General features: G+C 49.1%; 1 protein-coding gene across 2 annotated transcripts in view; it reads left to right on the top strand.

Annotated features, from left to right (window-relative positions):
- The window catches only part of MTARC1 (mitochondrial amidoxime reducing component 1), a 28,696-nt gene extending 12,204 nt beyond the window's left edge, over window positions 1-16,492 (top strand). For both annotated transcript variants that reach the window (XM_002760493.6, XM_008985183.5), the window contains exons 5-7: window positions 7,165-7,226; window positions 7,316-7,387; window positions 15,405-16,492. In XM_002760493.6, the coding sequence (XP_002760539.1) occupies window positions 7,165-7,226; window positions 7,316-7,387; window positions 15,405-15,531 (261 nt within the window). In that variant the 3' untranslated portion in view covers window positions 15,532-16,492. The remainder of the gene's footprint in view (window positions 1-7,164; window positions 7,227-7,315; window positions 7,388-15,404) is intronic.
- Window positions 16,493-16,943: the final 451 nt, after the last annotated feature.

Raw genomic sequence — 16,943 nt, 5'->3', positions numbered from 1 at the left:
CTGAGGCTTGCTTTCCAGGATTCCACGTGATTCTGGCAGCAACTTTACCTTTGTAATAAATAGCCTCAGCTGTTTAACCTGATTCTCTCCCTGGGCTCCGAGGAAGGCAGAGGTTGGTGGCCTAGAGGCTTGGTGAGTGCCCACCAGCTGTGGATGCTCAATAGAAGCCCTGGCCCCCAGCTAGGAATTCAGGAGCTCTGGTTATGCCTCATGTTTATGTTGAGAGGGGAGAGGTAAAGGGGACAACACAATGATTCTTATGTCTGCCCATTTCCTACGCAACAGGGAAAAACGGAGTCAAAGCAATTGAGTTTTATTTAACGTTTTATACTCAGGCGAACCAATTCTGTTCTTCACTTTTGTTGTACGGAGGCAAAACTGTGCTGAAAGAGAAGTAATCTAAGAATTTGATTCCCACATTCAGACCAGAGGATGTGGCGCCTGGTCTCAGCTTCCGTGTTGGCTTCTCACGCCTTTGAGCAGCCCCACCAAGTCCCATTTTCCTTGCCTGAACAATGAGGCGATCATATTTCTGCCTATAGTAACCTTAAAGGTCTGTTGAAGGATCAATTTGGATAATGTAATTTACGAGATGTACAAAGACAATGTCAGTTGATGGAAGATAATAAAAGTACGCCTAAATCCAACTCTAATGCTTTAAAATACTCATTGCTCCAGCCTTCCAAGGGTGGCGTTTCTTCTAAAGATGGCAGATAACTTTGTACTGTGAGGTGGGTGAACCGTGTCAGATCCCCCACGGTCCTGGGTTGGGCATGTCTAGGTGCTTCTTTGTGACAAGGGAGCTCTGCACGTCCTGCTCCTGGGCGTGGAAAGGCACACCTTGGCTTAGACAACAGGAAAATGATCAGTGATTGGCTTCACCATCTGCTTTGATTCATCTTCCCACCAGCTATGGCCAGGAGAGCCATTTCTCCCAAGAGCATTCCTTCTCAGGAAAGGAGAAATGAGTGCGGAGGGTTTTTAAGGAATACTTGTGTTGCACTTAAGCATGTTGTCCCTTCTGGGCCTCACAGCAGCCCAGCAGGGTAAAGTTACCTTTTCCATCTCACAGGAGAGAAGAGAGAGGCTTGGGGGGGCGAGGTGGCCTGCCTAGATTATACCACAGCAATGAGGGGCTGGGTTTTGGACCCCGACTCTATAAGGCCAGAGGAACTCTGAGAATTCTAGGGGATATGTATGGGGCTGGGATAGCTGGATTCTAATCCGCCTGCTTCAGCAAGTGACCGTACAAGCCTGGACAGGTCACTGAGCCCGCCGAGGCCTCCGCTTCCTGCAGTTGTAAAACATGAGCAATTTCAATGGGTCCCTCGCCTGATGGGAACTGTGAGAATCAAGGTCGAGGACAACGCGTGGAGAAGTCGTAGGACATTAAGTACCGCAGAGGGGTAAGGAAGAGTTCATTCCCGGGAGCTTGGCTCAGGTAGCACTTTTCTCCCCATGATTGACGTTAAGCTTTCGTTCCCCCCGGTGTGGTCTGTGCACTGAGGGTCATGCTGAAGTCATTTCCACTCCAGAATTCTGTGACAGTAAGATTCGGATGAGAGGAGAGGAGGAGATGGCACAGAGCAGAACTTCAGATCTCCGAGAGTTCTTTCAGTTGACTCTTACTCTAAAATCCTGAATCTCTGTCTATCTCTGAGTGTTTCCTAATTGAGCACATTCTGTATGTGGAGTTGGGCAGTGACACAACGGTGGCTGAGTCAGGCTGGTTTTTAGTAATTCTCTCATCAGCTAGTGGGTTGCTGCCCCTGTGTGGATGCGCTGTGAATAGACATGTGGGAACAAGGATTGAAGAAACACACTTGATTCTCCTAAGGAGCTCAGGGTGGTCAGAGAGTCAACAAGCAATCACAGCCCAGTGAGCTGTGACCAGGAGGGTGGCGAGCAGCCAGCCATGGGGATGCGACTAATGCCTGCGGTGCGGGGGGAGCTGAAGCCTGGGGCACCCAGGGCTCCGGGCTCAGACCCTTTCTCATCGCACTCACTTTTCTGATCTGTTCTTTCTTTTCTTTTTTTTTTAAATCATCTGTTTTCAAAACCTTCTCTGCCCTGAGGACGCCAATGATACCCTTCCACCAGAGCTTTCCCCTGCCTTCTCCATATCTGCACGTGGATGTCAAATCCAAGCTCGGGATGTCTGAAATTGAGGGTCGGGTTTCACCCCAAGCCTGCTGTGCCCGTCTCGCCCGGCTCAGCACTCAGCAGCTCTGACTTCTGCTGCCTCGGGCTCCACACTGCAAACCACCCTTTGTTCTTCCCTTTCTCTCACATCCCCTTTTCCTGGTGGCTGGGCCCTCCTCCCCGCTCGCCTCTCTCCCTGGACGCAGTCACCGCCGGTGCTGCAGCAGCCGGGTTCACTGGTCTCCCTGCCCTGTCCTTGCCCCAGCCCTGCTACTATCCACGGGTTGTTCTCAGCACATCTGTCAAGGTAACCCTGCTGATGTGAGTAACGTCACGTGATTCTTCCACTCAAAGCCTCTCGGGGTTCTCCACCTTTCTTCAAGTAAAAGATGGGGTCCTTATGGATGGCCTTGAGGGCCTAACATGACCTGCACCCTGCCAGCTCCCGGCTGCCAGCTTCTCTCACTCCCCTCTGCAGTCTCTCTGCCCCAGCCATACTGGCCTCCTTTCTGTGCCCCGGCCGGGTCCTCTGCCTGGCATACCTTCCCTCACATGCCTCATGGCTCCAGTGCCTCTTTCACGCCCTGCTGTGGGCTTCATTGACCCCACTCACCCAGCCCCCCACAGCACATCATACCCATCATATCCCCATCTAACAAGCCGTGTGCACTGAGGTATTAGTGTATTGTCTGTTTCCCCTATGCTTGCAAGCTCCTTGAAGACAGGGCTGCTATAGATCCAGCCCCTAGAGGAGCCCCTGGCACATAGTAGGTGCTCATTAATTATCTGTGACATGAATGACCAGATTGGTATTGTCCAGGAGAAGGGGGAGCACTGAGGGAGGGGTGCATACACAGGGCTATGAAGGCACGAGAAAACAGCCACCTCACAGGGCTCAGGAGAGGAAGGGAGCTGAGAGCACAGGTATTTGATGTCAGGTTTTGGGGGGTCTGGGAAGGATTTTTGGCCAGGGAGTGACAGAATCCGACTTATATAATACACAGTTGCCTCTGTCAGGAGCCTGGAGAAGGATTAGAGCAGGCAGGGCCAGCATGCGGAGGAGGAGGCTAGCATGGAGGAAGGCCGAGGACCTGCACAGAAGCTTCTGGAAAGCAGACCCACTCCTCGTCTTGGAACCTACCTTCTCTGCACTTTTCTCTGCTTCACTGAATCATCTGCACTCCTCACACTCAGTTCTTACACCTCGCTTCTCCCCAAAGCCACAGTTGATACCCACCCCACCTGCAACAGTCAGTGACCTTTTCCGAGTCACCACCACCCCACTCTGAGGACCCATGGGCGCTACTGACTGAAACGTTTCTCCTTTGGCACAACAGCCCTTCCTTCTCTGCTGTTTGTCCTTGTTCCTTACTTCCAGAAGTTCTAGCCTTGACCCTTTTCTCTCCCCTTCTTGGTGATCACTCTATCTCCTGTGGCGTCACCCTCTATCACCCCACATATGTCCCTCAAATGCCCATCCTGAACTCCCTCTGGAGTGCTGGACCACAGTTCCAATTCTCTGTTGGTTGACGGAGAAACTGGGACTTACGTGCTCCCTCCCTAGCTCCTACACTCTCACCCCACCTCTCCAAACTCATTCTTTCTTCTTTTGTTGAAACAGTGTCCACTCTGTCACCCATGCTGGAGTGCAGTGGCATGATCTCAGCTCACTGCAACCTCCACCTCCCAGAATCAAGCAATTCTCCTTCCTCAGACTCCTGAATAGCTGCAATTACAGGAGTGCGCCACCACACCCGGCTAAGTTTTGTGTTTTTGTTAGAGATAGAGTTTTGCCATGTTGGTCAGGCTGGTCTCTGACCTCAGGTGATCTGCCCCCTTGGCCTCCCACGGTGCTGGGATTACAGCCCCGAAACTCCTGTTGGCTTCACAGTTTCTATCAGGGCAGCATGCTTTTTCTTTCACCCAGGCTCAGAGTGACAGTCGGCCCTGGCTCCTCCTCTGCTGTCTTCCTCCCAGCCCCAGCCACGTCTGCTCCCCTTTCTGTTCTCAGCCACCAGCCATATCTGACCTTTGCTACTTTAAGTTTGTACTGCTGAGTGCTCCCTCTTGAGCGTGGCCACAGCCAAGCCTCCCCGAGCTGATCAGCGTGATCTCTCCCGCTCTACAAGTTTGTAACAACTCTTGCTCAGAAGCCTCTAGTGGCTTTCCATGCTGCATAGTTTCAAACTTCCCATTCAGTCATTACATTCCTCCGTAACCTCACCACAGCCTGCTTTTCCGGCCTTTATTACCAACCATATTAGTTTATTTTCATACTGCTATGAAGAAATACCCGAGACTGGGTAATTTATAAAGAAAAAGAGGTTTAATGGACTCATAGTTCCACATGGCTGGGGAGGCCTCATGATCATGGCAGAAGGCGAAGGAGGCGCAAAGGCATGTCTTACATGGTGGCAGGCAAGAGAGTATAAACCATCAGATCTCATGAGACTTACTATCACAAGAAAAGCACGAGGAAGACCTGCCCCCATGATTCAGTTACCTCCCACTGGGTCCTTCTCAGGATATATGGGGATTATGGGAGCTACAATTCAAGATGAGATTTGGGTGGGGACACAGCCAAACCATATCACCAGTGAAAGCTCCAAACTGCAAACTGGACCAAGAACCTAATAGGTAGTTGCTGTTTCCTGGTTCCTGAGAATCTTAACTCCCTTCCCTGCTTAAAACTCCTGACCTTCTCCAAAAGCCTGGATTAAAAGCCCCCTCCCTGGGAAGCTTGCTCTGATGGTCGGACCTCAAAGCACCCCCTCCTTTCTCTGAAGCCACACTGTGCTCTGCAGCCTCTCCGGTACCAGGCTTGTCGGGTTTTAACTGGTCACCTCCAGGTGCTGAAGGAAGACTTTCCTGGGCTCAGCATCGCTTATGACTCAATTCCCAGTAGTTTTTACTGGACATGGAAGGGGCTCTGGAAGTATTTCTTTAATTAATAATTTAATTCTCTAAGCAGAACCCTCGTTTCTCTCCTTTTGCACCCTTTATGTATTTTTGTGGCCACAGTGCCCCCTAGTGGAGAAATGTTCACAGGACAGGCTGTGGCTGTGCTAATCCGCTGTGTCCATTTTCTGGACTGTTGAAAACAGGCACTTGAGACCCATTTTATGATTTACCGCAGAACAAAACCCCCGCGGCACGTGTATCAAGAATAACACACGCTACTGGAGTTAAAATTCTGAGCTTGAAACTCTGTCCCTCAGCTCATGATCAACCAAGGACACGGCAGTGTGCTTTTTTTTTTTTGAAACGGAGTTTCACTCTTGTTACTCAGGCTGGAGTGCAATGGCGTGATCTCGGCTCACCGCAGCCTCCGCCTCCTGGGTTCAGGCAATTCTCCTGCCTCAGCCTCCTGAGTAGCTGGGATTACAGGCACGCGCCACCATGCCCAGCTAATTTTTTGTATTTTTAGTAGAGACGGGGTTTCACCACGTTGACCAGGATGGTCTCGATCTCTTGACCTCGTGATCCACCCGCCTCGGCCTCCCAAAGTGCTGGGATTACAGGCGTGAGCCACCGCGCCCGGCCCGGCAGTTTGCTTCTTAACTCCAGGTCTTTGCCTTTTGCCCTGTATGGCGGGCACTTCTCTCTGAGAGTAAGAAGGTCAGCACTGTAATCAGATGTCGTCCTCGGAGCCCTTCCTTGTCATTGCTGTCCTCTCTGCCCGGAGTCCCCTTACGCTTCTTTCGTGCCTGTCCTTTTAGGCTCAGCACGCATCTCACCTATTCCATAAAACTTCCTCTGACCAGACCAGCCTGGAGAGCTGTGCCTCTAAGTCCCCAGAGTAAGTGTTGCCTGCACAGTTAAACCAAGACGACGTGCTGCCCTGGAGTGATTTTTGTAAACATTTCTGGCATTTAAAGATAGAATATTTTTAGCGTTCTTAAAAATAACGCTATTTTTTGGTCCAGTTTGCAGTTTGGAGCTTTCGTTGGCGATACGATTTGGCTGTGTCCCCACCCACATCTCATCTTGAATTGTAGCTCCCACTGTAGCTCTTCCTCTGTCTTAAAAATAGAAGATCTTTAGCGCTCCATGCATGGATGGCCTATCTCGGCTGCTGGATGCAGGGGCATGGTCCACTGATGCGGTTTGTCGTGGAAAATACACTCCACTGACCCAACCCACAGGCAATGCCTGCAGAGCTCCCCTGGCTGCAGTTCTTCGTAAATGCTCCAGCAAAGATGAAAGAGGAGTGAGGGCCGGGCGCGGTGGCTCACGCCTGTAATCCCAGCACTTTGGGAGGCCGAGGCGGGTGGATCACGAGGTCAAGAGATCGAGACCATCCTGGTCAACATGGTGAGACCCCGTCTCTACTAAAAATGCAGAAAATTAGCTGGGCATGGTGGTGTGTGCCTGTAATCCCGGCTGCTCGGGAGGCTGAGGCAGGAGAATAGCCTGAACCCAGGAGGCGGAGGTTGCGGTGAGCCGAGATGACACCATTGCACTCCAGCCTGGGCAACAAGAGCGAAACTCCATCTCAAAAAAAAAAAAAAAAAAAGGACTGAGGTCGCTGGTCTGGATGTGTCCATATCTGGCCAGGGGAGACGTGCACACGTGCAATGACTTAACTCTGAATCCATGTAACTTAAGGATATTAATCCATAAAACTTAATGCAGGCACGAAGGGATCTGATACAACCTGAAGTAATGAGTAATCCTCCCACTTCCACCACCCCATCCACCTTGTGCACCCCAACCCCCACCAGGAGTCAAGTGGGATGGTCAGGGAGCCTCCCTGAGGGAGGTGAGTTTCCATGACAGTTTTGTAAGTGAGAGGAGAGAGAGCGTCTCATCTCAGGGGAATGAACTGGCATATCAAAGCCAGAGAGAGGGAACATGAAGATGTGCAGGTATGGCTTGGCAGAGCAGGCTGGGGGTGAACAGAAGGCTGCCGTCGCTGATTTAGGTGACATCATTAGGTCTGAGGGCTCCTGAGAAGTCCCCATACACGCGTCAGGGCCAGGGCCCAGAGGTGCTCATGGGAGTTTGTGCTTTGTCCCCCAGGATTCTTGGGACGAGCTTCTTATTGGTGATGTGGAACTGAAAAGGGTGATGGCTTGTTCCAGGTAAGGGGCTTTCCTGTCCCTGTGGGGTGGGGGTGGGGAAAAGGTCATTCTGCTCTGTCCCCCTTATGATGCTCTTTGTGTGTGTCCAGGTGCATTTTAACCACAGTGGATCCAGACACCGGTGTCATGAGCAGGAAGGAGCCGCTGGAAACGCTGAAGAGGTAGGATTGGGCAGACGGGGGTCTCATCCTTGGACTTAGGTGCCTGGAAGAGAAGTAATACTTGTTGCTTAATGTTTATACGAGGAAGCAGTGAAAACACCACACACATGGTCTTGAAGCTCAAGGGGGTCCCATTAATGAGATACTGGGTGTCCTAACGGCATTGCGGTTATATAAGAAATGTCAATATATTTTAGAGAGGCTGACTGAAGTATGTGTGTAGGAGTAAAGATGTGGCATCTGGAGCTTGCTATATATTATTTTAGCAAAAAGAAAAAAAGGATAGATGAGTACATTAAAAATGTGTCACAATCTTCATAAATAGAATCTGGGTGATAATTATGTGGGGGTTTATTGCACTATTCTACGTTTATGTTTACTTTAAAATTTCTTGAGAAAAAATTTTAAGTGAAAGACACAGTACTGAGAATCCTTGTACATTGTGGATAAGGATAGTCAAGGTACCATGTTGATTTTACAAAGGTGATTATAAAATAGCACAATTTACTTTTTCATTTCTGTTTATTTGATTTTACTTTTTAAAAAACACATAAATGCACATGAGTAGATAAAAGGCTGCAAGAATAGAAAACGCAGTGTTACTGGAGGTGATCTTTTGGGCACAGTCATGGAATTATGGAAAAAGGTTCTTATTTGGAGGCTCCAAGCTTTCTCTAATTCCTCTGCATGACTTTTGCTAAAACAGCAACAATAACAGTTCAGTATCTGAGAACTTCAGTTCTGTTATCTGACACATTTGGGACCCAGGAAATTGCTGAGACTGTGAAAATGAACTAAAGGTGCTTCTCTTCATTGGTCCCTTTGACATTGAATGCTGAGTCACAGGCCGGGTGTCAGGTCTCATCTCTATAGTCCCTGAGACCCCTCCTTGCCCTTCGTCCTGACCTGTCATCCCCAGGTGTAACTTGTAGAAGGGAGGGTCCTGGGAACCTTGAGGAAGGAATGCAGTTGAGATGTGACAATCTTGCATGAAAACCTTCATGAACGAGAACATGACAGAGAGGTTGTGCTGGACTTCGTGGAGGAGGACTCACTCCCTGTAACATGAGGCTGCCTGCCTCCCTTCCTTTCAAGTTCATGGCCTTTTTGGGGGCAAATCAGTCTTCTCTGATCACCACCAATCCCTCCCTGACAATTCAACTGCCCCAGATCTGGCCCTCTCTCTGGGCAAGCTGAAGCCCTGGGCTGGAGGGCTGTCATCCCAGCTGTCACCTGAGCATGAGGCTCTGTCTGGCCTGATGTCTCTGGCCAGCACCTGTAGTCCAGTAGATGAGCCCCAGTGAAGGGGCCAGGCTGCTGCAGGGTCGGCAGGTGGCCATCAGGGCCTAAGCCACCTGGCAGAGAGACAGCGGTCAGCAGGGAAGTCAAACAGGGTTGATGGAGGGAGTTACAGAGAAGGGGGTTTGTGGGACTCAAGGAATCCTTGAGGTGGATAGCAAGCGGCTGCTCTCTACCTGGCTCCGACAGCACTGGGTATGATTTGCAGCGCCCTTCAAAGAGGGGGCTACAGACCAGCTTAAGGGAATCCCAACATTTTTAGGGATGTTTCTCAGTACTCACAACATTAACAACTTTTTTGAAAAAGCTAATACTGTGGAACATTTAAGATTGGTATATTTCATTCCATGTAACTTTCACCTCAAAAAAAAAAAAAGCAAATAATGTTGTTTACTTTAGGTAATAATATTCAAGCTGAACTGTTCAGAGGTGAAACGTACTGATACCTGCAACTTACTTGGAAACCTAAAAAGACAATACAATAGATTGATGGATAGATATGTATGTGATAAGGAAAATATAGTCAAGGCTGGGCACAGTGGCTCAGGCCTGTAATCCCAGCACTTTGGGAGGCTGAGGTGGGCGGATCACTTGAGGTGAGGAGTTCGAGACCAGTCTGGCCAACATAGTGAAACCCTGTCTTTACTAAAAGTACAAAAATTAGTTGGGAATTGTGGTGGGCACTGTAGTTGTAGCTACATGGGAGGCTGAGGCAGAATCGCTTGAACCGGGAGATGGAGGCTGAAGTGAGCTGAGATTGTGCCACTGCACTCCAGCATGGGTGAGACTGTTTCAAAAAAAAAAGAAAATATACTCAAGTGTTAAGTGTGGAATTTGAGCAGTGGGTAAATGGGTGTTTGCTGTAAAATTATTTTACTGTAGGCCTGTTTGAGAATTTTCATAGTAAAATTTTTTGGGGAAATGTCAGTATGTGTGATGAAACATTGATTGATTGGAGGGGCAGCGTCATAGTTATTCTTTGAAATGTGCTCGCTCACTGTCAGAACAAACCAGAATTCAGTCTTTCTGTTTTCCATGGCTACAGAGGAGCTACAAGGGGCAGAAAGCAGGGTGGGCCAGCAGGAAGAGCCTGGCCTGGGAGTCTGGAGACCTGGCTCTGCAGCACACCAACTGCTGTGCTCGCCAGCACGTCCCCTCCTGTCCCCACCCCCACTCAGGCCCTGAGTGTTCTCTATAAAATGAGGGAGGCAGGACAGAAATAGATGATTCTGTGTAAATCAGCAAAATGCTTTGGGGAATTGGCTGTCATCCTTTTTTTGTGCATCTTGCTCTCTCTTTCTCCCAGCGTGGTGCTCGGTGTGGGGCGTCTTTCCCTCTGGATTTAGAAGGTTTATGCTCTTGCAGAAACAGCCTCCGCAAAGTACTTCGTGTGTTTGGGCTTGTTCTCTGAATCTTCAGTGCCCCCCTTCCTCCACTGGGAGCCTGTGTTTATAGAAGGAGGATAATTGACCCTAAACACAGAGTGAGGGCGGGAAGGTGGGGGGTGCAAGGAGCCAGCACACCCCCCTGATCTTCTGCAGGCTTTGTACAACCAACCAATCCGGCCCTAATTGCTTCTAATACCCCAGGAGACAGTGCAGCTAGCCTAGGTGTCTTCTCCTATCTCTTACTGAGATTTAAACTGCCAAGGATGTGTAATTGATGTTCTTCCCAAGGCAGGTGGTCATAAATCGGGAAGAGAAAGTCCTGGCTGCATCCCATGAATCATGGGTAGGGGAGCAAACAGTGGTGTCCACAGCATCTCTCCTGCCGGGCAGGTTGCTCGGAGCTACACCGCTTTCTGCCTCCAGGTACTCATGGTGCCCACGGCTGGGGTTGCTTCTGGAGTGCAAATGCTCAGCTGGGAGACCCCTCTGCCTGCCCAGCCCTGCCTGCTGATGTTAGTCCCTCATAGGCAGAGCCTGGGTGGCACCACAGTGCGAGAAAAAGAAATACCGAGGCATAGGGGAGCCTTTGTAAAATACTCACAGTGGGCAGCACAATGGAGGCCTGTGTGCTAACAGGAAAATATGAAAATGGAATTTTTCTTCTCTTTCTTCAGGGAAAGTGACATACACGCTGATCCCCATGGTTGAATGACTGGCCTGTCATTGTCGCTTCCATGACATCTTGCCCCTAATGGAAAGAGCACAGCACAATTACTGCATGGGCACTCAAAGCAGCGTTTTGCTGGATGCACGAATACCATGACAGTAATGATGTTTGCCAGCAGCCGCTTGTGTCAGCCTGTGCTCTGCTGACTCCACCCCTCTCTAGCTGTGTCACCTACTAATTGTGTGAGATTGGGAAGTCGCTTAGGTTCTTCAACTCGCAGTTTCTTTATTGGTATAAACTGGTCTTCTAATGCCTCTTCTGGAGACTGGAATAAGGCAAGAAATAGGAGTTTTTTTTATAGATGATAGATTATTGTACATAAGGTCAGGCGTGGTGGCTCAAGCCTGTAATCCTAGCACTTTGGGAGGCTGAGGTGGGGGGAATCACCTGAGGTTGGGAGTTTCAGACCAGCCTAATCAACGTGGAGAAACCCATGTTTTAGTAGAGTGGTGTCTACTCAAAATGCAAACAATTAGCTGGGTGTGGTGGCAGGTGCCTGTAATCCCAGCTACTCGGGAGGCTGAGGTAGGAGAATCGCTTGAACTTGGGAGGCAGAGGTTGTGGTGAGCCAAGATTGCGCCTTTGCACTCCAGCCTGGGCAAAAGGAGCAAAACTCAGTCTCAAAAAAAAAAAAACAAAAAACTGTACACAATGACCATGTAAGCTGTGTCATTGAGAGTCCCTGTTTATAAACTCGACACCTTCTGAGAGGAGGAGAAGCCTGACACTTCTTCCCATTCTCAGAGGCTGCTTTGAATGAAACCCAACACGAACTTGCCCAGTGGCCAGCCTCTGCAGGTTCACTGTGGGGCCTCTCTCTGGAGTGTTCACAATGCTGTTTAATTATTTTATTTTATTTATTTATTTTTTGAGACAGAATCTTACTCTGTCACTCGGGCTGGAGTGCAGTGGCATGATCTAGGCTCTCTGCAACCTCCATCTCCCGGGTTCAAGCAATTCACATGCCTCAGCCTCCTGAGTAGCTGGGATTGCAGCCGTGTGCCACTATGTCTAGCTAATTTTTGTATTTTTAGTAGAGATGGGGTTTCACCATGTTGGCCAGGATGGTCTCGAACTCCTGACCTCAGGCGATGTGTCTGCCTCAGCTTCCCAAAGTGCTGAGATTAACAATGCTGTTTAATTCTTAACGTGGCCATAGAGATAGGCAGTCATGAGGCGTCAGGAATGGCTTCTGCTCCTGGTGATTTATGGCCCCATGAACACCAGTGGTGGGACTGGGCAGCGAGCAGAGACTCTGCCTGGAGTCATGGACCTGGACGTTGACCAGTGAATGAGTAACCCAGGCAGTGTAAACAAGGAGCAGCCCTCTGTGGTGCACAGCACTTTAAAGGTAACAAGTGTTTCCATTTACAGTGTACCTTGTAAATAATGGAGACGTCAGTTTAATTAAGTGTCTTGGGCTTCTTGCTCGTTAGAATAGTTATGTTTCGTATTCATTTAAGGAGAAAGTGCACTATGAAAGATTTTAAATGAGTTTGCTATTTATTAATACCAACAGAAATACCTACACGAAAAGTCATATATTAAAAAAAAAAATCACAGAAGACCCATGTATGAAACAACACTATTTTCTTTCTGTCTGTTGAACTTGGTGTGCACAAATCCATAGGGCACTTGCAATACCTCTTAGTGCCACAAAGGGCCGCTAGTGACCTCGTTGAGTCTTCCCACAGCCTGGAGAGGGCTTCAGCAGCAGCAGCAGCAGCAGGAGGAGGTGCAGGAGGCAGTGGGAGCCCGCAGCAAAACCAGGAAGCTGTAGGGAAGCCCTGGCAGGCTGGCGAGCCGAGATCCACTTCTCCACTCCCATAGCTCTTCCCACTTCTCCTCCTAGACAGCGGAGTGGACTGCCGTCTGGGAGCCGCTGACCACACCTGCACTTTTACAAAGCAATTCCCTGAGCCCGATCTGTGCAGTTTAGGGAGGCTGTGCCGGGTGGTGTCCTCTTTAGGGTCCTCTGCTCCTCATGACCTGGTTGGGGAGTGAGTGTATGTGTGTGGTTAGCAGGAGGGGGTAAGTAAAACCTGTAAGTGGCTAGAAATTTGTGTAGATGACTAAATTGTGAGACCCTCGGATCTTCTCAGGCCTGTGGGGTACTCAGGAGGATGCCGATGACCAAGGTTGCATCCTGGGTGGGAAGAGCCCACCAGACTCTGAAGTCAGCCAGGCCTGGGCTCTGGCCGCAGCTGGACCCCTTAGATCTGTGATCTCAGGCAAGTCTGTTACTCCCCTGAGACTTAACTGTAAAATGTAGGGAGACAAGTTCCCACATAGGCAAGCTGTGTAAAGTTCCTTGTAAACTCTCCATGTGTGATACGCAGAGCTCCGACTCTCAATTTCTCCCCAAGGTCATGAGAGCCTGGACTCTAGACTACAGAGCTGGGCAGCAACAGAAATCCCAAGCTATACAAGCCGTTGATGTGTCTCCTGTTCCTGAAGAGGCCCTCTGACAGACAGATCCCAGAATGTCATGGTGTTGCATGCTGACAGAGGAGAGCCAGGCTGGGAGAGAGGCCTGGGCTTGTCAGGTCCAAGGTCACTGCAGAAATCTGATTACAGAGAGAGGAAATACTCTTGGCAAGGCAGGGAAGCCTGCATCAGCAGCTTGTCATTTTCGTTCATTCATGTGTTTGTTCATTCATTGTTCAACCAATATATATTTTTATTTTTATTTTTTTGAGACGGAGTTTCGCTCTTGTTACCCAGGCTGGAGTGCAATGGTGCGATCTCGGCTCACCGCAACCTCCGCCTCCTGGGTTCAGGCAATTCTCCTGCCTCAGCCTCCCGAGTAGCTGGGATTACAGGCACGCACCACCATGCCCAGCTAATTTTTTGTATTTTTAGTAGAGGCGGGGTTTCACCATGTTGACCAGGATGGTCTCGATCTCTTGACCTTGTGATCCACCTGTCTCGGCCTCCCAAAGTGCTGGGATTACAGGCGTGAGCCACCGTGCCCGGCCCCATAGATTTTTTTTGAGTGGTTACTGTGTATGTATGAGGCACTGTTCCAGGGCATGAGAATGCAACAGGGAGCAAAGCGGACGCGGTGCTGCCTACAGGATGTTTACAGTCGGGGGAAGGAGCTGCCGGTCTCCAGAAGGAGGCTTTAGATCTGACTCTGTTTTCTCCTTAGCCATTTCTGATCTGAAGAACAACATTAGAACTAAGTTGTTGCAGTCACTTTTTAAAAAAGCAAGGCAGAATGAAATGAACGGTTTATCTAAAAATGTTTTAAATATAAAAATGATGTAAAATTAGAGTTAGATTCAATAAAAAACTGAAGGTTAACTTCTTCTCAGTGGGGAAGGTGGGAGGAATCTTGCCATGTTAGCCCCACACATCTGCTTGTGTGCCCTCTCCCTGCGGCTTCTTGAGTTTTCCGCTGGACAAAGATATTCATATATCTACTGTCTCTGACAGATGGTTTTACTTGTGAGCGTACCAATCCATCCAGCAAACAATGGGGGGCGGGTCACAGGTGACATAGGAGGCCCAGCATTGGGCGTGAGCAGTACAAGGGCATTAATCACAGTTCCTGTTCTCTGGGACTCTGCCTTGTAGAGCAGACAAACTTGTGCCCTGACATTACAGGACAAGACACGTGAGTGTTGGAAGGACAAAGAGAATTGAGGAGGGGGAATTACTCGTGATTGGGGGATCCCGGGCTTCCTTCCTGGGAGATGTGGTATTTGAGTTGAGACTTGAAGCAGGTATAATTCTAAAGCATGAGGATCTGGAGGAGGGACATTCCACGGGAATCACAGAGGACTCACTGGGTCAGTAAAATGCAAAGCAAGGGGAAACCCAGCAGAGAGCTGCAGAGGTGCAGGTAAGGAGCAGATAGCAACAGGTTTGAAAAAGTAGGCAGGGGCCAGGTGGAGCCCTACACACCAGGCTGAAGAGTTGGAATGTTATTCTGTAGGCACTGGGGAGCCATGGAAGCTTTGTGAGCCTAGGAATGATAAGACCAGGGTATAGTTAAGACAGTGATACAGTGCAGCATCAACAATGAGTTGAAAACAGGTAGAGAAAGAGGAAGAGAGGTTAGTTAGGAAGTTACTACAGCAGTCTGAGCATGCCGGAAGCAAGATCGTGATGGTGGGAATGAGGAAAAGCAAGCTAAGTCAAAGGATGCTGTGCGGGAAGAACCTTGGGACCGGGCAACTGTGGACAGGCTGTGGGAAGGGAGGACAGGTATAAAGTAGATGGGCTCCCAGCCCAAGTGACGGCTAGGACGGTGATTCAGGTGACAGGCATGGAGGAGACAAGGGGAAAGATGCCTACGGCAAAGGAAGGTGATAAAGTATGTCTGGACATACTGAGTACCTAATGTCTTAATGCCGAAAGGGGGAACGTGAACGTAGAGAAAAGATGTGAGGATGTGGCCATTGCTGATGCTTCTGTAGTTGCCTGCTGGGCAGGCTGTCCACTGCCCCCTCCAGGAGGCACTGTTCTGTTAGGCTTTGGTGGGATGGTGCCCTCTGGAGCTGTGCACACGGAGGCACTGTGTGGGAGGGAAGACACGTGCTTGTCGAGCTGTTACGTCCGCTTGGCTGTGACTCATCATGATCTTTTCCTATTGCAGTTATCGCCAGTGTGATCCTTCAGAACGAAAGTTATATGGAAAATCACCACTCTTTGGGCAGTATTTTGTTCTGGAAAACCCAGGGACCATCAGAGTGGGAGACCCCGTGTACCTGCTGGGCCAGTAATGGGAACCGTATGTCCTGGAATATTAGACTCCTTTTTAAAGTGCCCTTAAAAATGACAACACTTGAAGCATGGTGTTTCAGAACTGAGACCTCAACATTTTTTTTAAATTCGTGATTTCCACATTTTTCTCTTTCGGACTTCTTGCATCTCAATGGCTTCAATGTCCCAATACACAAAGCAAAGGATTATAGTCTCAATAACTTAGTAGGACTTCAGGGAGTCACTTAAGTGATGAGATAACATTCTGATTATGTGATTATTTAACTGTGATTATGGAGTAGTTCTTTCTCCTGCGTCTCCATTTATCTACCAAGAATGCAGACCTTCATCCTGTCACTACCACTCGTTAGGGAAAGAGAGGAAGAGAAAGGGGAAGAGTGGGTGGGCCGGAAGAATGTCCTAGAATGTGTTTTTACCCCTGTGCATGAGGTATGCGATGAAAATTAGCTCCCCAGATATGGGTGGAATGTCACTTCCCTCTTCTTCTCAAGCCCTGGGCTAGCTTTTGAGATGGCAATAAAGAACCGAGCTTCAGGAAGCACTGCAGATACTGATTTTCCACAGATCCTGGATCTGGCGCTGCTGCTCCTCAGACAGCCTCGGGTTTCCTAAAGGTGCTCAGGAGGGTGGCTGTGTAGTCACAAAGCCTCCTGGATCCTTGCCGTTGCCCTCAGCTCATGCCTGTGCTCCTTCTCCAGTTCAGGGTGAAAGCTCTGAAGTCTGCAGAGAAGAACAGGGATTTGGTGATTTGAAATAGACAACTGAAGACCTCTAAAGGGAGAAAAGGAAAGCCTATGTCAGTTTGTTTAAAACCCAGTGTCTATTATTTTAACTGATTGTATAACACTAAGATCTGATGAAGTGTGTCTTTTATTGCCATTTTGTCCTTTGATTGTACTGGGAAGTTGACGAAACTTGAAAAATGTTTTAAAAACTGTGAATAAATGGAAGCTACTTTGGTAAGTTTCAGATCTTAGTAACTTCTTGGCACAAAGTTAGAGTGTGAAAGCTGACTGAGGCTGGGCAGAGGGGCTCATGCCTGTAATCCCAGCACTTTGGGAGGCCAAGGTGGGAGGATGGCTTAAGCCTAGGAGTTTGAGACCAGCCCAAACGACATAATGGACCTTCTCTCTACAAAAAAATGTTAAAATGTGCTAGGTGTGGTGACACATGCCTGCAGTCCTGGCTATGGCCACTTGGGAGGATAAGGCAGAAGGATTGGTTGAGCTCAGGAGCGGGAGGTTGAGGCTACAGTGAGCAATGATCGCACCACTACACTCCAGTCTGAGTGACAAAGTGAGAGCCTATCTCTCAAAAAGAAAAAAAAGAAAACCGACTGAGGCGAATGGGCAAAGCCGATTAATTCTGACACCCGACCACAGCTGGGTCTTCTGCACAGTGGACCTGCTCA

This window comes from Callithrix jacchus, chromosome 19, assembly GCF_049354715.1.
Source record: "Callithrix jacchus isolate 240 chromosome 19, calJac240_pri, whole genome shotgun sequence".
Classification (NCBI taxonomy): Eukaryota; Metazoa; Chordata; class Mammalia; order Primates; family Cebidae; genus Callithrix; species Callithrix jacchus.
The sequence above is the reverse complement of the archived record's forward strand: the minus strand, read 5'-3'. Positions and strand labels throughout refer to the sequence as shown.